General features: G+C 42.4%; 1 protein-coding gene across 2 annotated transcripts in view; it reads left to right on the top strand.

The window, feature by feature from the left end:
* Positions 1-2,529: 2,529 nt before the first annotated feature.
* AGK (acylglycerol kinase) overlaps positions 2,530-19,553 on the top strand; it is a 37,901-nt gene continuing 20,877 nt past the window's right edge. Inside the window, exons 1-5 of one of the 2 annotated variants that reach the window (XM_063319864.1) lie at positions 2,530-2,738; positions 11,828-11,867; positions 16,224-16,303; positions 17,553-17,628; positions 18,557-18,649. In XM_063319864.1, coding sequence (XP_063175934.1) covers positions 2,629-2,738; positions 11,828-11,867; positions 16,224-16,303; positions 17,553-17,628; positions 18,557-18,649 — 399 coding nt within the window. In that variant the 5' untranslated portion in view covers positions 2,530-2,628. Of the gene's footprint in view, positions 2,739-9,842; positions 9,935-11,827; positions 11,868-16,223; positions 16,304-17,552; positions 17,629-18,556; positions 18,650-19,553 lie in introns of those variants that run through there. The other variant, XM_063319875.1, reaches the window with a different exon arrangement.

The following is a 19,553-nucleotide window of genomic DNA, read 5'->3' as shown; positions in this document are numbered from 1 at the left end:
ACATACGTGCTTGCTAGGAGGGATTTCAGAACGGACGCTGCATCCTAAGTAAAGCCAAGTAATGAGATAAGTACGCAATCTGCCGTTGTCGTCTGCAGTGTTTCTTTCTTCTAAGGGCAGTTCTCTTTGAAAAGCCCCATCTCAAATCACCAGCCCAAATCCTCAGATAATGTCACACAATCTCAGAATGGTGGAGGTGGGACAGGACCTCAGGAGCTCATTGGAACAGGCTGCCCAGGGAAGTAGTTGAGTCACCATCCCTGGATGTATTTAAAAGACACGTAGATGCAGTACTGAGGGACATGGTTTAGTGGTAACTTGGCAGTGTTAGGTTTACCGTTGGACTTGATGATCTTAAATATCTTTTCCAATCAAAATGATCCTAAGATTCTATGATTCATCTAGCCCAGCCACCCTGCTCAGGGCAGGGTCAAGTCCCTCTGCTAGGGATTTTGAAAGACAACTAATATTTGAGCTAAAATTTCTAATTTATACTAAATGTGTTTTCATGCATATGAAGTCAGGAAAATTTCCACTCAGCCATCTTAGAGATATTCAGGTCTTTCATACATTTAAGAATTTTTCTGACTGCTCCAAACATGTATTGGCATACTAAAGAGGATTTATTTTAAAAATTCAAGCTTGTTTTGGAAGCATCATTAATAAACACAACTGTACTCAGTAGACGTGGTTGCGAAATAGGAAGTTACAGCTGCTTATAAATTATTTGTGGCACCTCATGAGAATTATGAATTGGAAAAGTATTTATCAGCACACAATCTTTTCATAAGCTAAGGAAAACAGGATGAAAGTACTAGTATCTGTTGCTATCATTACTGTTAGCAGTTGGCCACACCACCTGAATCCTCACAAAAAGTAGGACACCACCAAAAAAAAAGTAGGACATTTAATCACTCCGCACCACCTGGAACATTCATCAGCGCATCAAGTGCATGTACTCAGCACATTGAGATGCATTGGACAGATGAACGTGGAATATCTAAGTGGGAAGTGATGGCTACTGGATGAGGGTGTGCCTGAAATATTCATCAGGAGCTGATAATTTAATGTTTTTCTTAGAAAAACAAATCCCAAATCTTCTACTTTACAAAATGAAGGGAAAAGAAAACCCAAAACTTAGTAGGGAAACTAATCCATAGGGTTTAATCTGCTTTCCTTGTCACTAACAGCAGAGTGTCTTCTGACTGTCTACTGTGTCAACGTGATTCTTGTGGAACGGACTTCTGCATACCCAGAGCCCCAAATTTGTCTTCAAGCAGCCCCCTTATATTATTACTCACATCCCATCCGGACATCATCAAGCAGAATGATTTGGGGAAGCTTTTTACACAAAAGCCATTTTATTGACTTGGACATTCTTGTAGATGTTCAGACTTTGCTGAAAATGGCATTTTGCAAAAGGGAAAAAGCCATTCTGAAAAAAAAAAAAAAATTCTGCCCAGTGTTATGTTCATTATCCTGACCTGCTGGTCCCTGCCAGGCTGCATCCATGTTGTCCTGAGTACGCAAGCCCAGGTCCCTGTCAAGAGGGGGACAAAAGCAACAGTGCTTCCTCACACCGCTTACTTAGCCAATGGCCCATTTTGAAGGGACCGCCATCTGTCTTCCTTTCCCACAGGACAGGGCCTCTTTGAATATGAGCCACACACACCTCCACTCGGCCATTTTGTGAAATGTCTGAGGCTGTTCACCATCTTTCAGGCATCACGGGAAGCCAGGGCTAGAGTTTATGCTAGAAGGGGCCGCCACCGCTGGATGGTCCCAAAGCTTCTCCCATCATGAGGGCAGGTCTTGCCACTTGGTCGTGTCTCTGCCTTTCCCTGGAAGGACGTTCGCGTTGTTCGCGGCTCTGCGCTGTCCTTGCGAGGATGGTCTGTCTTCCGTGCACGGCTGGAGACATTTCTCTTGGTCCACGTGGTCATCCCGTTGGTGGGGCTTAAACAGCAAACCCCAGCTGCTTCCTAGGCAACTGTTCTTCTAGATGAACCTTCAGAAATATTTCCCGGTTGTTTTTTTTTGGGGGGGAGCACCTTGGATATTTCTACGAGTGGGGAAAAAACACCTATGCACATTTGTCCCCGGCCACGCAGAACACCTCCTGCTCCCCTCTGCTTCTTGTGGTGGCCGGGGCTTGCTGGCAAGAGCCCACGGCTACTGGTCGCCTGGCGGTCTTGGGGACGGCGATGCAGTGAGGCCTCGAGGGCTGGGACACGGGTGGGTGTGAAAACACCCAATATTTAATTGAGATAGGGTGGCCTGACCGCTCCTTGGGGCACAGAAGGCCCGAGGCCGGGGCACAGTAACATGGACGGGGGATGAGATCTCCTCAGGGGAGGCAGGTTGGTCACAACCGGCACGGCGGGGGCCGTGAGAAGGCCCCCCCCGCCATCGCTCCGAGCCGGGGGCCGGAGCCCGGAGCCCGGAGCCCGGCGGGCCCCGGCGGCCTGTCCCGCTCCGAGGAGCCGGGATGCGCCGGTGCCCGGAACGCCAGTGTCGGGGGAGCCGTTTCCAGCCGGGACGGATCCGGCGGCTGCAGCGGCGGCGCTTCTGGGTTCCCGCCGGCCCATCCTGAGGGAGGGGGCGGCGGCCGGTTGGCCCCGGGGCGGCATGGCCAGGGTGGTGAAGGTCCTGACGACCCTGAGGAATCACTGGAAGAAAACGACGTTCGGGGTCTGCCTGCTGAGCTGGGGCGGGCACTGGCTCTATGGGAAGCACTGGTAACTGCCGGCTGGGGGATGGCGGGGGCGTGCGGCGGGAGAGCGGGGACGCCGGCCCGGCCCTGTGCCCGGGGGCTTTCACAAGCCATCGGCCTCATCGCCCGGCGAAGCTGTGGCCACCGTGTTGTCCTCGGGTGCCCAGGGCCCTCTGCCTTAAGGCCGGCTCCTCTCCCCGCTGGTAAAATGGAGGGGCTGCCCTGTGAGGGGCTGCCCTGTGAGGGGCTGCCCTGTGAGGGGCTGCGGCGGCTCGGGGCGCGGCCCTCCCTCCCCTTCCAGCAGCCATGAGCTCTGGAAGACCCGGTGCCTTTTTGCACCGTTCCGCCTTGGCCTTGTCGTGAGTCTGGGGCTGGTTCAGGCGGTAGTTTGAAGCAAAAGTGTTGACAGAGTGGGTTGAATCGTTCTGGGGCTGGCTGGAGAGGAGAAAGATTGCTCTCTTCTAACTTAAAAAAAATGCCAGGTGTGTGCCCTCGGCTTCCTTGCTGTTAACCAATATTATCAGGATGAATGAAACCAGAGGCCCTGCACCTGCCTGCGTCCACTCAGGTGCTGCGTGTCTCCCATCCCGATGGCACAAGTAGCGAGGTGGGGGTCGGTCTCTTCTCCTGAGTAACAGGACAAGAGGAAGTGGCTTCAAGTTACACCAGGGGAAGTTAGACTGGATATTTGGAAAAATTTTTTCACTGAAAGGGTTATCAAGCATTGGAACAGGCTGCCCAGGAAAGTGGTGGAATCGCCATCTCTGGAGGTATTTAAAAGACGGGTAGACATAGTGCTGAGGGACATGGTTTAGTGGTGGTTTTGGCAGTGTTGGGTTGATGGTTGGACTCAATCTTAAAGGTCCCTTCCAACCTGGATAATTCTACAGTGCCACTGGTACCTGGCTGACAGGAAGCCATTTTCATGCCCAGAAGGCAGCCATCACAGCATGGTGGTTGTGTGGCTGTGGGTGGGTTTTCCCACCTCCTTTTTTTCTTTCTAACGGTGCCATACACCTCATGAAAGATGCCAGATCTTCTGTTGTGCCTTTCTTGAAGTGTGGCACTGGTGGCAGTCATGCACTGTCCCTCTCTGGTGCACCTGCCTTGCTGTTGTCGCCCACCTAGCTGGAAGGAGCCCCTCAACTGCTGCAGCAGCCGTGTTGCTAACATAAGCTGAACCTAGCAGGGTCTCATTTCCACTTTTTGTCTGTGGAGCAAACGTTCCTGATGGTAAGCAAAATCCTCCTTCACAATTGTTAAATAGCTAGGCTTATATTGTAATCCCTGTCGTTTAAGATTATGGCTAATACATTTGACTAAAATGCAAGTATGGCCAAATTATTTTTAAAAATTGTTAGTTTTGGTGCTGCTGTTTATTCTGTTACTGTCTTAATGTCCTTTTAATTCTTGCAGTGTTTTTTCTGCTTATATGAAAATGTTGCCAAAGCCTCGGTGGAAAACTTAGGAAAATAAATCTGTTTATGTTGTTTGTTATACTTTCCCTCTTTGTTTCCTTTTGCCTAGGGACTTTTGCATTAAATCAGTCTTTGTTTTGAATGATACATCTGCTTTAGTTGCTTACTTCTTACCTGAAGCACTATGATTCAGTTGGCTGCAGGGCAAGCAGCAAAAAAACCCTCGCTCCTTGCTTTTTTCCCTGTAATTGCTGATTGTAAGGCAGGCTCTGATAAGAGAGAGAATAAGTGTGTGAAAGTGGTGGTAACAAGGTCATGGTTTTACGCATATGCCTACATGGACTAACAGACAGAAAAGAAGTACATAGTATACTGCTGTGTTGTAAACGTAAGAATTTGTGCTAAATAGGTTGGGTTTTTTCAATACCTTCGTGTAGTGTCAGTAGATCCTTGAGCCTGCATTCCACTTTTCCCTCTGACTACTTGAATTTTGAATTCAGATAAAACAGTGAAATGTTAATGAGTAATTATTTGAAGTTCTGTCATTCTAGTTACCTCTTAGCAAAAGACTAAGCTTAATGCGCAAAAGGAGGAGGAAAAAATTGCTTGTTGGCATTCATATGAGGGGCTGGCTGGTGGGGCAGAGCAGTCTTTGACCTTCCCAGGTACCCCGCTTACGTGAGCGGCCTCTTTGCTGGCCTTCTGTTGCCACAGATACTAATGACAGTGGAGTGCATGTCAGGCCTGGGTGCTACAGAGAGATATTGAAGTGTACAGCATTAAGAAAAAGACTGTATCTGCTCCTTGTGCATATGGAGAGTGGGCACTCGAGGAGGCCTGGAGCAGTGTCAGACGCAACCAGTCTCCCCTTCATGTCTGCCGTTTCTGGGAATTCACGTGCCTGTGCACTGTTGGTTTCAGCTCTATTGATTTCCTGTGCAATAACTGTGAAAACACGTTATGATCACAGAGAATGTGAAGCGCACTGTGGGTGATATGGTGGTCAATAAGGAGGGAAATATGAAAGGTGAACAAACAAAAAGAGAACTTTTGGTATCTAAATTTCAGTGCTTGGAGGTTATTTGCACCAAGTGTAGGTATGATGCTTTAACCCAGAAGATGTAGTGGAGGGGGAAAAATGTTTACACATCCCATTCTTAAATATCCCCTTTTTTCTAGAAGGGAAAATACAGCATTTCTTTACCAGATATTGGAAATGCAAGGTAGGAAATCCTGTGATGACAAACAGCTCTGTGTGACTTTGATGTAGACTTATAGCACAGCTGTAAGTACTGCTTTCAGAGATTTAAATTCCGTTTGGGAAAAGTGGCAACCATTTAGCTGTTTCTTGATATCTGTGGAGGATTTTTTCAGCCAGGGAATAGAAAAATGAGGAATGATGGAAGAGGCTGACGGCAAGAATGTAAGAAGTCAAAGGTGGTCTCGGCAGCCCTACTGTGCTACTCTGCGCGCAGTGAAGGCCTTACCTTGTGGCTGCTGGACAGCAGGGAAGAGGCCAGGATCCCTCTCTGCAGCTTCTGTTTTGCCTCCAAATGTGGCAATGGCTGTTGGTGCGGGTTTTCTTGTACGTTTTCTCTCCCCACTTTCTTTGTTTATGTACCAGTTGTGTTGGGGAGCATGAGGAGGTGCCTTTTGCCCCATGCACAAACTGCTGCAGGCAACACTTCAAGAGGTTAATGAGAGAATCACGGCTATGTTGGCTGTGAGGCTTGCCGTTATCGACATCAGGGGCTAAATTACTATGCATGAAGCATACTTGACTAGACTTGTATTTGCCCTTTTAGAACGGATTAAAGGTTTAGTGAAGTCTTGTGCTTCTGTTTCTGGCATCACTGGAGTTTCTGACGAAGGGGCTTGCTTTAGCACACCATCAGTTCAGATTAGCCTCCGACTTATTGGAATTAGCTGTCTGAGATGTTGCTTGTTTATTTGCAGCTGAAGAAGGTGTTTTTTTTTTTCCACCATCCTGCATCCCTCTTCTTGGCTGTTCTGTCCTCCTGGATTTTCTAAGATATTTCTCTTGAAAGGAGAAGATCATTTGCTTTTTTGACTTCTCAAGGTTCATTCTTCTTTTGGATGCAGAGGCTATGATGCCTGCATTAAGTGGAGCTATTGTAAATAACAATCTGTCCTGCAAATAAATGGCAACTCCTCTATAGTTGGAACCTACATGCCCACAGGGACAGAAGATCCGTGGAGTAGTTCCTTAAGACTTTGGAGGATGCTACATGGACAAATATGGACAAGAAGAATGTTATCTTTTGCAGACCTGCCCCTGTGCTTCTTCCCTGCCTGGGAATGAACGTGGGTGTCCCACTCCTGTGCCCTGCAACTGTGCTGTGGGGTCTGACGTGGACACCCCTGTGCTCTACAGGCTGTAGAGGAACGAGGGGCACTGGAGTGTAATGGTTCATCGCCGAGTTAGTCTAAAGGTTATGGATGACGATAACTGTAAAGGTCAAGAAGCTTCCTAGCCCAGTCTTGTATGATACTTTCTCATGCAGCATTTAGTTTGGGGATCGGTGTGTCAGCCGTTCATCTTGAGAGGTTTTTGTTCAAATACTGACTGATTTAACAGTAAGGTGTTTTTGAATGAACGAAGAGTAAAGAGGGAAACCTTGTGCCGATTTGTTCTCCCCCATTTGTGATTCAGCTGTACTAAGTATGTAATATAGCAGAAGGTGCCTCTTCAAAAGAGATATCGATCAGGAGGTGGCAAAGGTTTTTCGTGTGTAAAGTGATAGACGTTATGTCCGGTTGAACTACTGTTAACTAAAATCATATTGCTATTCTTACAAAGCCTTAGTGAGTCTTAAAATGTCTTTTTTTCTCATAAAAGATTATGTTTTAAAAATACATTGTCTTTCCTATTTAGGATAGTAAATACTCTTGTAGTGTTGGAGAAGTAAGAAGATAACTCAGTGTTGTCACACTCGAGATTGTCTCCCTTTAATTTCTCAGGATTGCATGAATTTATGTGTTAGCATCATTTTAATCTAGAGCATATCCTACTACAGGTACGAAGAACACTGAATTTAGTGCAGTAGATAAAAGCTTAGAGGGTATGCAGATTGTCGGATACGTGCTCATACACAGTAACGTACTTCTGTTTAACATATACACGTAAGGTTGATTGCAGATAAAGTAAAGATACCATATGATTGTTTTAAAATTTCCACCAAGTTTGGAAGCCCCTCTCACCTTTGTGTCCTGGGTCACCTTTCCTGAATTGAGCTGCTGCTGTTCTTTTTATGTCCAGGTGGTGCAGTGAGTCACCAGCTCTGTCAAATCAGCAAAAATTTAATCTCTGGCATGATGGACATCGTCTTAAATGATTGTCAGATTTAGCCAGACTGTTACAATGGTGTCACTGGGTAAGTGATCATCACTTTGTCAGCACGGGGACTCTCGATATTGTACTGAGGCAGTAGACTCCTCGGATACTCAGTTTTACTCTGTATATGTTAAAGTATTGACTTTCTCCGTAGAAAACGCTGGCAAGGCATCTGGGCCTTTGACTGCTTGCCAGTAATCCGAGTGTTATTGTTATCTATAATTTGAATGTTAGTGTCTGCATGTTTGCAGACTGATAACTCACTTTATCACCTTTCTGTGTATACTTTCTGAGTGGCTGACTTTATTTTATCAAACTTTGTCAAAAAAATGGAGTCTTGGTTAAAGCTGATGAAAACTAAGATTTGTCTTTCATGCCGTTCCAAAGCCAAGTTGGAAGTAAATGCTAATATCCAGGAAAGAAAATGCTGTGCTCTTGCTGTATTGGAAGCAGTCAAAAAGCTCTCTGCTAAGATAAAATCTCTTCTAAGGAGTTAGTTCTGTTATAGCTCTTGAGGAGTCATCCTGTATGCATAGCTTTGGTCAAGTTTCTCTTCACAAAACTGTGTTTTGATGCAGACACTGAACTGGAGAGTTTTTAGGCCTCTTCTTGTTTGAATGTACTTAATAGTCTTAGACGTAATCCTGATAACTCTTTTTGAAATAGGATCTCACACCTTTCATCATGGGAACCATCCTTAGAGCCCTGTCCTCTGCTGGCACTTGGGCACAGGATGCAATCTCAGCTGGAGGAGTGTAGGTACTAAATAGCATGGATCTGTGCGCTTATATGTAAGAGTGTTAATTCCCTATTCTAGCAGAAAATGCTGAGGACAGGAACAGTGGCCACCAGCCCTGCGCTGGGGATGTTGCAGACAAATCAAAACAGCCCGTGTTTGAGCAGGTCGCACGGGTGTTGTGCTCTCACAGCCCACTGTGTTCTGGGAACCTTGACGCGGCTGGTGCCGGGTGAGCTCTGGGCAGTTGCTTTCTGCGTTGGCTCCTTGCTTTGCCGTAAGCCTGCTCTGTTCTCCGAAGAGTCTGCGCTGTGGTGGCTGACGGCCTTGCAGGATTGACTGATACCGTTGTCAAAGCAGTCAAAAGTTCTGTCCGTGGGTTCAGCTTAGGACATCCTCTTTCTTCTGTACCCCACTGCCACTGCTTGTTCCTCTCTGTCACCCAGTTTTTTACTGCTTAAGCAAGTTGGCCCAGTTGTAAGCTGTGTGATGCTTAATTTTCACAGCGGGAAGGCAGCCCCGGGTTGGCCAGCAGATGCGGTAATGCTCATCTGTCTTGCTTTAAGGCTGGAATTGTGCCTGTAAGCCCTTAGGGGAAACGTAAAGTAAAAATTGATTTTTAGTTTGCTGTGGACATGGTGCAAGTCAGAAGAAATCTCTGTGTGTTTTTTAAGGCAGTGCAGCAATTTCCCTCAGCTTCCACCTGCTCATGTTTGAGTGTTGTTGAAAAGGCTTTGTTACTACATAATATTAGTCAAACATACAATTTTCTAGATTTTTTTATACTTTATTATTATTAAAGTCTCCTCTGGGAGCTGGTACGCAACCATATTTTGATAATCTAATATGTACTGAGACAGAAGACTTTAAGAAATTACCTTTTTGCTATTTTTTACATTTTTCTAGCTATATTTATTAATTGGTATGACCCACAGAGAACTTCCAGACCCACTTGTGGTATTTTAGGTGAGCCATGAGATGAGTAAAGGTAAGAGCTGTGATACAGGAGGAGGACTGCTGTTCTCACAGATACACCACTCTGAGTGCACTTGTGCTTTTTTTTTTTTTCTTAAGTGTGAAGATTGTTCAGTGTTGACGTAATATTTTAAGGAAATAAAAATTTTCATGTTACCTGGCATCTTTAAGCCAAACTTGAGACATCTTTAAGCCATACTCAATGACTTTGAAATATATGTCCTAGTTGAATTAGTGGGAATCTTGTGAGTATGGCTGGGATGACATGGGCTCCTGGGTGCTGTACTACTGGAGAGCTGAGACAAATCACCTGTAAATTACTGGACAGTAAATGGTTCTTCTGGTCTCAGAATCTAAACCTTTCCTTTGACACCAAAATGATATGCGTATCAGAGTAGACTTTTTCTGTTTCTGTAAATGCTTCAGTGCAGTAAAAAATAAGCTTAAATGTTGACATCAAAACTATCAAGCCTAACTTTTATGGTTAGGACTCTGTTGAGCTCCTTGACAGTAGTTTGGGGGTCTTTGCAGGTTGGGATGGAGAACACAGTATCTTTTGCTTGCATTTGAAAAGTTGTGTTGGACTTCATTTTAAAGGCGATTAACACTGCAGCACAAGGTTGTGGGCACCAGGAAAACATGCTGGCTGATGATGTGACCCAGCTTGACTTCTGGACAAAACAGCATCGGTGTGAAGTAAACAGATAACACAGATTTGACTAGAGTTTGTTAATAAGGTTAGGACAGCAATTGTCAAATACAACAACTGTGCAGCTATCATTTGATCGTGGGCTTTTCTTGATATCCCATAATATTTCAACTTTACATATTGAAATTGCAATTGCTTTGTGTTTGCTCTGGCCACATATAGTTACAGAAGGGGGAAAAAATGTCCCTATATGAGGGCTGGTGCCCTCAGCAGCACCGTGTGGACGTAGCCTGTCATGCTGTCTTGATTGAACTGGAGTTAGCTGTGGCAATGTTGTTTAGCTTGGAACACAAACCTTTTCAGAGATAGTTATTTTAACTAGTGTGCTTTCATTGTATTGCTGCAATCAAAACCAAGTCTGTTGCTCCTCTAAGTAGTAATTCAGGTACTTGATATAAATGACTTATTCCTTGGTTTTTAAGGAGCAAACATGACAGTTTCAAGCATGCCTCTCAGGATTTTTTTTTAAGACATTCCAGTTACTTGTTGTCCTGGTGAAGTATTATTCATGTATTTTCTTTTTTCGTGCTCGAATTCTTCCTTTGGCTTTTTATTATAACCAGGAATAAATCTGTGGCTTTTTTGCTGTAGAGTTATTTTCTCAGAACCCAACTTTGTATCTCATCTGCAGTCACCCTACTTCTCCTTTTATGGCATTGCAGCATCTTTTGGCGACGCCAAAGAGAGCAGCTTATATAGCTTCAGTGACGGTTAAATAGAGTAAGCTGATGGAATTGAGTAGATGGCACTTGTGTTTGGGTCCAGGGGTCCAACCAAGGCCTTGCCTTCTCTTCTGACGTTTCCATGGCAGGATTTGGTCTGATGAGCCACACTTTGTGGTGGGGGTGTGCTGCTTTCCTGGTCACTTGCTTTTCATGGTTGGCCTTGAATCCTTTTAATTGCTGTAGTGTATTCACTTTAGTATGCTAAATATATAATTGGGATTTTTGTGCTTGATGTTTTTGAGACAATAATGTTGCCAGGTATTAAGGGCAAGCTGAAGGAGTTTTTTGGTTTTAGCGAGGAGGGGGGGAGTATCTGCTATCTAGAGGAGAAGCGAGAGTTTGGGCACTGCAGAACAGGACTCCCTGTTTTGTCTACTGGGGCCAATAGGGCATTTTTTGGTCTGGGGAAGAATGTAATTTTGTCCCTCACTCAGTAGCTCTGTCTCCAGTTTGCTTGCCAATTGCACCCTGCTTGCCACCTTGCTAGTGCTGTCACCAATGACGAGCACAAGGATTAGTCTGGAATTTCTTTCTGAAATGACCATCAGTGGCATATCTAATACTGGTATTTTTTCTTCTTTATTTTTAAACTTCACTTAGGTGAGTCAAGTGGTTCCCACCTCTCTGAGTTACTGCTTTAGTCCGTGCTCAGACCTAGGTGGGTGGTGGGTGCTGCATTAAACGTGTGTTTGGCTTACAAACTGATGGAGAGGGGACTTCACAATTATAATGCACAAAGATTTAAGTCCATGGAAGTTACACTTAAGTCTACTCTAAATCCCTTCTATACTGCCAGAATGGCAAGTACCTGCAGTGTAAATCACAGGCAGTATTAACGTTGAAAAAACCCACACCTTAGGTCTGGAGTACAGTTATGTAGCAATTTAAAAATAAATCACAGTGATACAGTGTCTCATAGCTTATGTAATCTCAGCACACTTGGCATCCTGGTCTTTGTTTTCTACTTTTTCTTCACTCTAGAAAGGGTGTTTGTGTGCACATGCAGGAAAAAACTATGCATGTGTGCTTAAATGGGTGTGTTTCATCCTTAAAATGTGTTAAATAGGACTTAAAGAACCTGCATTTTTTTAATTTAGTGTGTGTAAAAATAGTATGTACCTTCATTTTAGAAATGAGCAAATTGTTTTAAACTTACACAACCTAATGTCTGCTCTCTTTTCTGTCTTACCTAATAGTGATAACCTGCTACGAAGAGCTGCGTGCCAAGAAGCCCAGGTAATGCTGTTTAAAGTGATAAAATTAGATTAAAATCTCCCTCTTATCTTGGTTGTGCAGGGCTCCTGAGATTTTCCCAAAGGGTTCTCTACGTGACAAGCCTTATAACAATGCCATCTGTGTTCTTTTGCTAAAATGCCAAAGGGTGGACACAGCCTGCAGCCAGGGTACTGTACCTTTCGTGCCCTGACTGCTGTTGGGATGGATGGTGCAGTGTTATCACTGGGGTAATCTTAGTTGCTTCTGTAGCTACCCAGACCTCCATTTCGGCAGGTGTAATTACTCTGTGTCTGTAAAGTTCTGGTGGGAAGATGGTTTGTTGATAAGGCGAAAATCTCAGATGCACCACGATGGGCAGAAGCAGTGCAAATCGCTTCGTGTTAGTGCTCAGCTGGAAGAGACCTTGTCCTTGTCTATTTGATCCTGAGTGACTTTATCAAGGACATCTCCTATGAAGACAGGCCGAGAGAGTTGGGGTTGTTTGGCCTGCAGAAGAGAGGGCACTGGGGAGACCTTATAGCAGCCTTCCAGTACTTCAGTGGGGCCTACAGGAAGGGTGGGGAGGGACTCTTTATCGGGGATTGCAGTGATAGGACGAGGGGTAACGTTTTTAAACTGGAAGAGCGGAGATTGAGATTAGATATTAGGAAGAAATTCTTCACTGTCAGGGTGATGAGACTCTGGAACAGGCTGCAAAGGGAAGTTGTGGATGCCCCATCCCTGGAAGCGTTCAAGGCCAGGCTGGATGGGGCTTTGAGCAGCCTGGTCTAGTGGGAGGTGTCCCTGCCCATGGCAGGGGGCTTGGAACTAGATGATCTTTAAGGTCCCTTCCAACCTGAACCGTTCTGTGATTCTGTGATATGATTTATGATACTAAGTGGGATGACTGACCTAGCGCTTTTGAGACTCATGTACTGGGAAATTAATGGAGACAACCTGTTTGCTGATCACTGACAGTATTTAGCAGGCTAGTATTCAGAGAGTTATTCTCTGAGTATACTGACTACTGCATTTTGTAGTTTGCGGCCTGCATGGGCAACCAGCAACAAACAAATTCCAATACAGTAGTATTCCCATAAAGAAATCTTGTCCTTAATACGCAGTCTTTCAGGGGGACAAGTGCTGCTGCCTGTGGATGACATCACTGCACAGGTACTGCTTACGGGCTCTGATTACCCCAGTGGTGTGCTGTAGGATTTTAAGAGTCTTTCTACCTCCCACAAATAAAGTTTATTCTAAACCTGCTTCTCCATGCCAGATCTTCAAGATATTGCAGGGTATAACACTGCTCCCATCATTGCTATGTACTGGGGCCTGAGAAGAATGGTGAAAATTAATTTTCTTGTTAAAAAACTTTCCTTTAGATTACCCTGCTTCTGTGGTGCACCTGAATAATCCCAATTTTAAGTCTGCCTGCTGTTGAGGGAAAGATATTCACAGCAGCTTGATTTAGGCAATGGACCTTCATGCCAGAATAGATGAAAGGGAGCTCAAGTCTAATGAAAGAATAAGAAAAATCTTTCCCTGAAAATCCTGCTTTCATAAATCATACTTACAGCTTCAGAGTCAAATGCATTTCCAACTCATAGTATCAGTTGTTCTTGATTTTTGTGTTTTCAATACTCATTTTTACTGCATAATAGAAGTTTTTTATATTGCCAAAAATAGCAGTTAATACCTCAGCATTTGAAGCATACTGACCAAATTAAAATTTTTTTTAAAAAGGTACCGATGGAATTATGCATAAGTAGAAGTTAAAAAACCTAAGCGTGTATGCTTTCAAAAAGGTGTAACTGCTAAGGAAAGACTGGTACAAGAAGACAGTTCTTCTGTGGAAATTCTGACTTTCCTGTTTCTTAATTCCAGTCATTAAGTTGTGGGATCTATTCCATTATGGCTTATTCTTGTAAATGAAAGTGCAAAACCACTGTCAATAGAGCTTCCTACAATTTCAGTGGTTAAAGCCTGGGAAAATATCCTGCAGAAGACTCCTGCATTAGAAAGGAGTGAACCAGAAAGCCTAGTAATCAATTCTTGCTGTAATTTGCATTCTCACTGGTGTGTCAGAGACAAATACTGCTTGAAATAACACCGCAGTAAGGCATTAAATGTCTGATATGTTCTTCAGAATAACAACAATCTATAATTGTTTGAAAAATGCTACTTGCGTTTATAGTGCTGTAGAAGTATTGGGGAAAAAACAGAGGCAGACTCACCCAAGAAGAAGTTTAGTCTTAGTGACGTGGGGTGGTCTCCCTCATTATTTTTACATCAGGTTTTTAAATTTTTAAGCCTGTTACGATATGAAATTTATGAGGTGCCCACCTTCCTGCCAAAGTATCTGCTACAGCAGTACTTCATGCAGAGACTCCACTGTGCATGTCTGAGTTTAAGTATCAGTTTATGGTGACAGCCTTGGGGTGGCAGATGATCATAGAAAGATTCTATAATAAAGAACCCATTTATCAAATTTAAAACCTTTTACACTTCCTTGTCTGGAATAAGCCAGTGTTAGCTGACTGTGAACTTCCTTTGCAAATGTGGTCTTGCTGATTGACCTTGTTGTTCTTGAGCTCTGGGTATGTGTTGAAGAGGTCCTGTTTAGCTGGCAAACGATTCACTCTGTGGAGCAGCGATAGTTTTACATAAAGGAATGCAGTTTCTCTGTTAATATTCATAAAGCATTACAAAGCCTTTGTGTAAAGGGTTTTTCATAGTTGCAAAATAGTGATTGTCATCTTAGAAGTCCAGAAATGCAATATCTGGAAGTGTGCGTTTGACAAGGAAGTGAAAAAGGCATTAACTTTCTTAAATTATACCTTCCTATATGTATTTAATAACCGTTTTAAATTTCTGGCTTGAAGTTGTCTTTCTTTATGTTGTGCTCTGAAAAAAAGACTTCCAGAATGTTGCATTATTATTTTCTTATTTCCTGTCTTAAAAATCAGCATTTGCTTTAGAAATCCCTCTTTACATCACAAAAATGTCTAAGTATATTACATAAAGAAGTGATTATGTCATTACTCATAAATTCTTTATTAGCCTCGTTAGGTTGTTTAGGGCAAGCAAATACATCACATTCTGCCCCCCAAGCAAATAATTAATTGTTTCTAACAGCTGTAACATGGCGGAGTCCCCTATATTTCCCAATTCCTGCAATAAAAGAAGTTGGTCTGTTTTCCAGCTGTTTTTTGAGTAAAGCTTAAGAGCTGTTGATTTGTTTCTCTTTCTTTGAAGATTCCTTTACTGTCAGTGACTTCTCTCATCTTTTTCCGTTCTTGAAGAAGAAATTTGGATGTTATAAGCAACATAGCCAGCTGCACGCTTCTTTTAATTGAGGCTTCCTGAGCAAAGTTGGCAAGTGGAATGAATTATGAATTTAAACTGTGCTTTGTGTACAGTGTCCACCTTCTTCAATATAAAAAATTCCTGCTAGGGGGATTACTTTTAAGATAAAGATGGGGAAAAAAAAACAAAACAACCAGGGACAGTTGACTCTGTAGTTCAGCACAGTAGTCCTCTGTTCCTGCTTTATTTCTGGGGCTTCTGGATGGTACTGCTGAATACGTTGTCATCCCTCTACTCAAAACCAGTTTGATTTGGTGTGGTAGTGAGGATGCCTTTAGGTGATCTAAAAGAGGTTTACAGAGTGGGAAGTAACATTGTGTGGAAGCTTTGCCTTTTCTTGCCTCTCCTGTGCTGAAAAGCTATGGAAATAGGTATAAATGGCTAAAAAGTACAAGAGGCTGTATGGAGTAACTCTTGAGGATTTAAAATTGAGGCACCTATTAAGAATTGGATTCAAAGTTGAAGAGGATTTCAGTGATTTTTATATGGAGCCGTTAGGAAGAAAAAATGTCTGAAAAACAGTAAGCTTGCTTATAGGTCAGGGCAAATTCTCTGGTGATTATCTTCCATATCTTCAAAAACTTAACCATAGAAAATACAAAAATGAGCAGAAGAGATATAAGAAACCAAGTCCAGAAGTGGAAAAAGATGCAGAAAGAAGGTGGCAGGCAGGTGTACGAGAATTACATAAGGAAGGAAAATCAAGTAACCTTGGAGTCAAGGGTAGTTCCCTGGATCTCTGCCCATGGCGGAAAACCAGAGGTTGACAAAAATGAAACGGTGGTGGAATTGTAAAAATGAGCTAAAAAGTACTGTGACAGTGGTGTGAGCTGTTGCTAAAAGTGCAGATCTTTGAATAGCAGACCTGTACAATGGCTGAAGATGGAAGTCATTTGAATGTCATGAGGCTTGAAAGCCCATTGACATTTGGAGAGATGCATTATTTTAAACTGTTTTACCAGTGTGCTTAAAAGATAAACTGAACTTTGCTCTTTTTATCTCACTTAGGCTTTTGGTAACGAGCTGATCCCTTCCAGTATGCCGTTGAAGAAAGCAACAGTGTTCCTCAACCCAGCAGCTTGCAAAGGGTAAAATTGCCCCTTCTTTACACTCATTGTGAGGCACTCTTTCTGTTATTTTTGCTCTGCCATCCACTATAAAATACAGCCAGATTTTTGAGCTCATTTTTGCCTCCCTCTGACGCCAAGCTGGTGCTATGTAACTATGCCAAACTTTATTTCACCAAAAATATTGGGATGAGAAATAGAACTAGATGCTTCAGTTGAAAGAATGATTTCTAAACATATGTATATTTTTAATTTTTCTTTTATCCTGTGTTTTGGCCTTCGTCACTCCTTTGTGGAATTCCTTTGTATTCCTTCCACACTTTTGTATGTGATGCGTTTCTGTCATCAAAAACTGTAGAAATAAGAGGTGACCTTGATTGCTTCAAGGCTCGAAGTTAGCCAGCCGTGATCTTACTTCTGTGGGAACCTGTCCTTGAAAGGGATGTGTCCACAAACTGAGAGGCTAAATATGGGCTCAGAGCAAGACTCTTGGAAGAGGTCGGCTGCTATTTTTGCATGCTCATTAGCAGAAAAACAGTTACCTTGGATATGATATGTGTCTCTCTTTGCTGATCAGCTAAGCTTTGTATCAGTTGCATCTTGGGGAGGGGCGGGGAGTTGTCAGTATGAAAGGAATTATGTATCCGACATGGAAGTGCTTGGACTTCTATGTGCTTTTGTTCAAAACACGCATGACTGTAAAATGCAAAGTGTTAATAAATTAAGTCTCTGACTTCTAGTCTCATGTTTCTACTTGTAAGCGATTTATAGTTAACGGCGTAATTATTTTATTATGCAGTTACAGGCAGAAATATAACAAAAGAAAGTCAGATAAAATTTTGCTTCTAAACTTATTTAATAATATGTAACAATAAATATTTTTCTAATGTTTCTGAAAACCTAAATGGGCCTTCTTTGTGGTCGTAAATTCTGGTGCTCTGTAAGTAATTAATTTTCTAATAAATTTCTTTCTGGAGATCTTGTTTTGTTTTGATTTTTTTATAATTATTTTTGGAGAAACCTAGATAACCTCTACTGCATTTATTAAAACTGCAACAAAAAGCTGACATCTGAGATATGAGTCTAGAAATGTAATACATTTGAACCAAATGAAATCTCATCTTTCCTGACTGGCAGGTTGAGTGCCTGATTGTGTAGATTGTATGCTCTGTTTTTAAGAAGATTTCTTCATGTTATTCATTGGTTTCTTTCCTTTTAATTTCTTTTAACCACCAGACTAATGAAATAACTTTCACTCTGTTTTTTCTAGCAAAGCCAGGAACCTTTTTGAAAAGAATGCTGCTCCAATTTTGCACTTATCTGGCTTGGATGTAACGGTGGTTAAGGTAAGAACTGTTCTGTTAATGTAGATACATTGTCTGCTCTGCTTTGTCCTCTTGAAGAACGGAAATTCATTTCTGGATGCATTTGAAATTCTCAGTTGTCCTGTAGACATCTTGTGAGAAGAAATAAATACTGAGACATTAAGTTGGTACTTAATCTTTTTCTTTTTAATTCACAGGTAATTTACAAACTGTGTACTGAATTTTTAACTTTCAGCTAAAGCAGTACATGTGCTTGTCTGTGTGTCTGCAGCGGCCCTTCTATAATTCATGTTTGAGAGAAAACCTCTAAATATTTGAGTGCTGGCTAGTGGTGCGTGCCCATCACTGTTGAAATTGTCAATTCTGCCTGAACTTGCAGAATTCACAAGTGAGGAATTTTGATGTGCAGTGGAACTGTTCAGATTAATTAAAAATAACCTTTTATTTTTACACTGAAGATATTTCAGTGTATCCCCAAATAATTCAACATTCCCATCGTGAAAGCAGAACGCTGAGCTCTAAATGGTTTGAATTAGCAGAGAGGTTTTCTTTGGAAAAAGAAGTAAAAGTAAGCATGAAGGGTGTCTGATCTTTCTCCAGGTTTTTGAGGCAGGAGCGTGGTTTGCTTGTGGGTTTTTTTCAATATAAAACTACTGGGAAATATGATTATTGTTGCTGTATTCTAAATCTGTTGAATAAGATCATCTCTGATATTTAGCCTTTGTTTAGCCTTTGTGTGTATGTGTTTGCTTGCACATGCTTTAGTAGGCAGCAGACTTGTCTTAGAAATTGAAGAAATTTCAGTGAATATAAGTAATATATGGCACTCTGTGGCTGTATGAGAATAACCATTAAGCAAATGGATAGATGAGTCTGTCTTTTTTCCTACAGAAGAGAAATCCTAGAAATAGTCACTTGAGTTCTCACGTTTGGATTTCTGTTTCTTCAGACTGATTATGAGGGACAAGCGAAAAAGCTGCTGGAATTGATGGAAAACACTGATCTGATCATTATTGCAGGAGGAGATGGCACAGTACAGGAGGTACTGCAGAAGCTTTAACCTGGTTTGTTGAGAATCGTAGTCAGGCTGAGGGTGAGAAGACTGAGTCTGTGTAATGTAGTGACGTCGTAACAGCTATTACTGAAGATTTGTCCATGTTAGTATCTGTGTTTTCAGTCAATGTTATAATCTGGGGATAAGAAAACTCTGCTAGTTGGTATTAGTCTAAAAGTGATGATGGGAGATGGGATTGGGGGCAGAAGGAGTGTGTGACATAACTATCTTGAAGAATTTTATTTTAGAATGAGAAATTTATTTGGGGAGACATGATTCTAACTTTTTCTTTCTGTGTAATGTAACTGTAATGGTTTAATTTTCAAAGTTCGTTCCTATCTGTGCTCCCCCAGAGGAATGCATGTTTTGCTAAGTGGGAATCAAATAATTTAAAAATTATGTGTGAGTGATAACAAAGCACGGTATGTATTTAATAAATGCCTGTTGTCAAGGTGATTAATGACAGGAGCAAACTACCAGCAGAACTGGGGGATACTCTATTTTTCGAGGAAGGTTGTATTTTATTAAAGCATTTCCTGGAATGCTAACACTGGCTTCATAAGGCAATGGCTAAATGAAATGCAATGACTTTAAGAGCAAGTGGTCAGAATACGTTTGCAAGTTTCTCCTGGCCTTAAAATCGATTATTGTTAATTGCACACTGACCTATGCTATTTTTGTGTTATGCAGAGCATTATTCAGTGTTAAAATGTTTCCACTGGCATGGGTTGTGGCACCAGCATATACTCATGCGCACTCATAACCCTGTTATTTCCGCCATGTTTGCACACTAAACATGCCTTCTTTCTTGTGTAAGCAACTGTAGGACCTTTCACAAAAGAGTGGCTGCTCCTTAAATCTTTTCCAAACAGTAAATGTGGGTATGAATTTC

The sequence above is a fragment of the Chroicocephalus ridibundus genome, chromosome 1 (assembly GCF_963924245.1).
Source record: "Chroicocephalus ridibundus chromosome 1, bChrRid1.1, whole genome shotgun sequence".
In the NCBI taxonomy this organism is placed as follows: Eukaryota; Metazoa; Chordata; class Aves; order Charadriiformes; family Laridae; genus Chroicocephalus; species Chroicocephalus ridibundus.
Note: the sequence above shows the minus strand (reverse complement) of the source record. Positions and strands in the feature narration are given on the sequence as shown.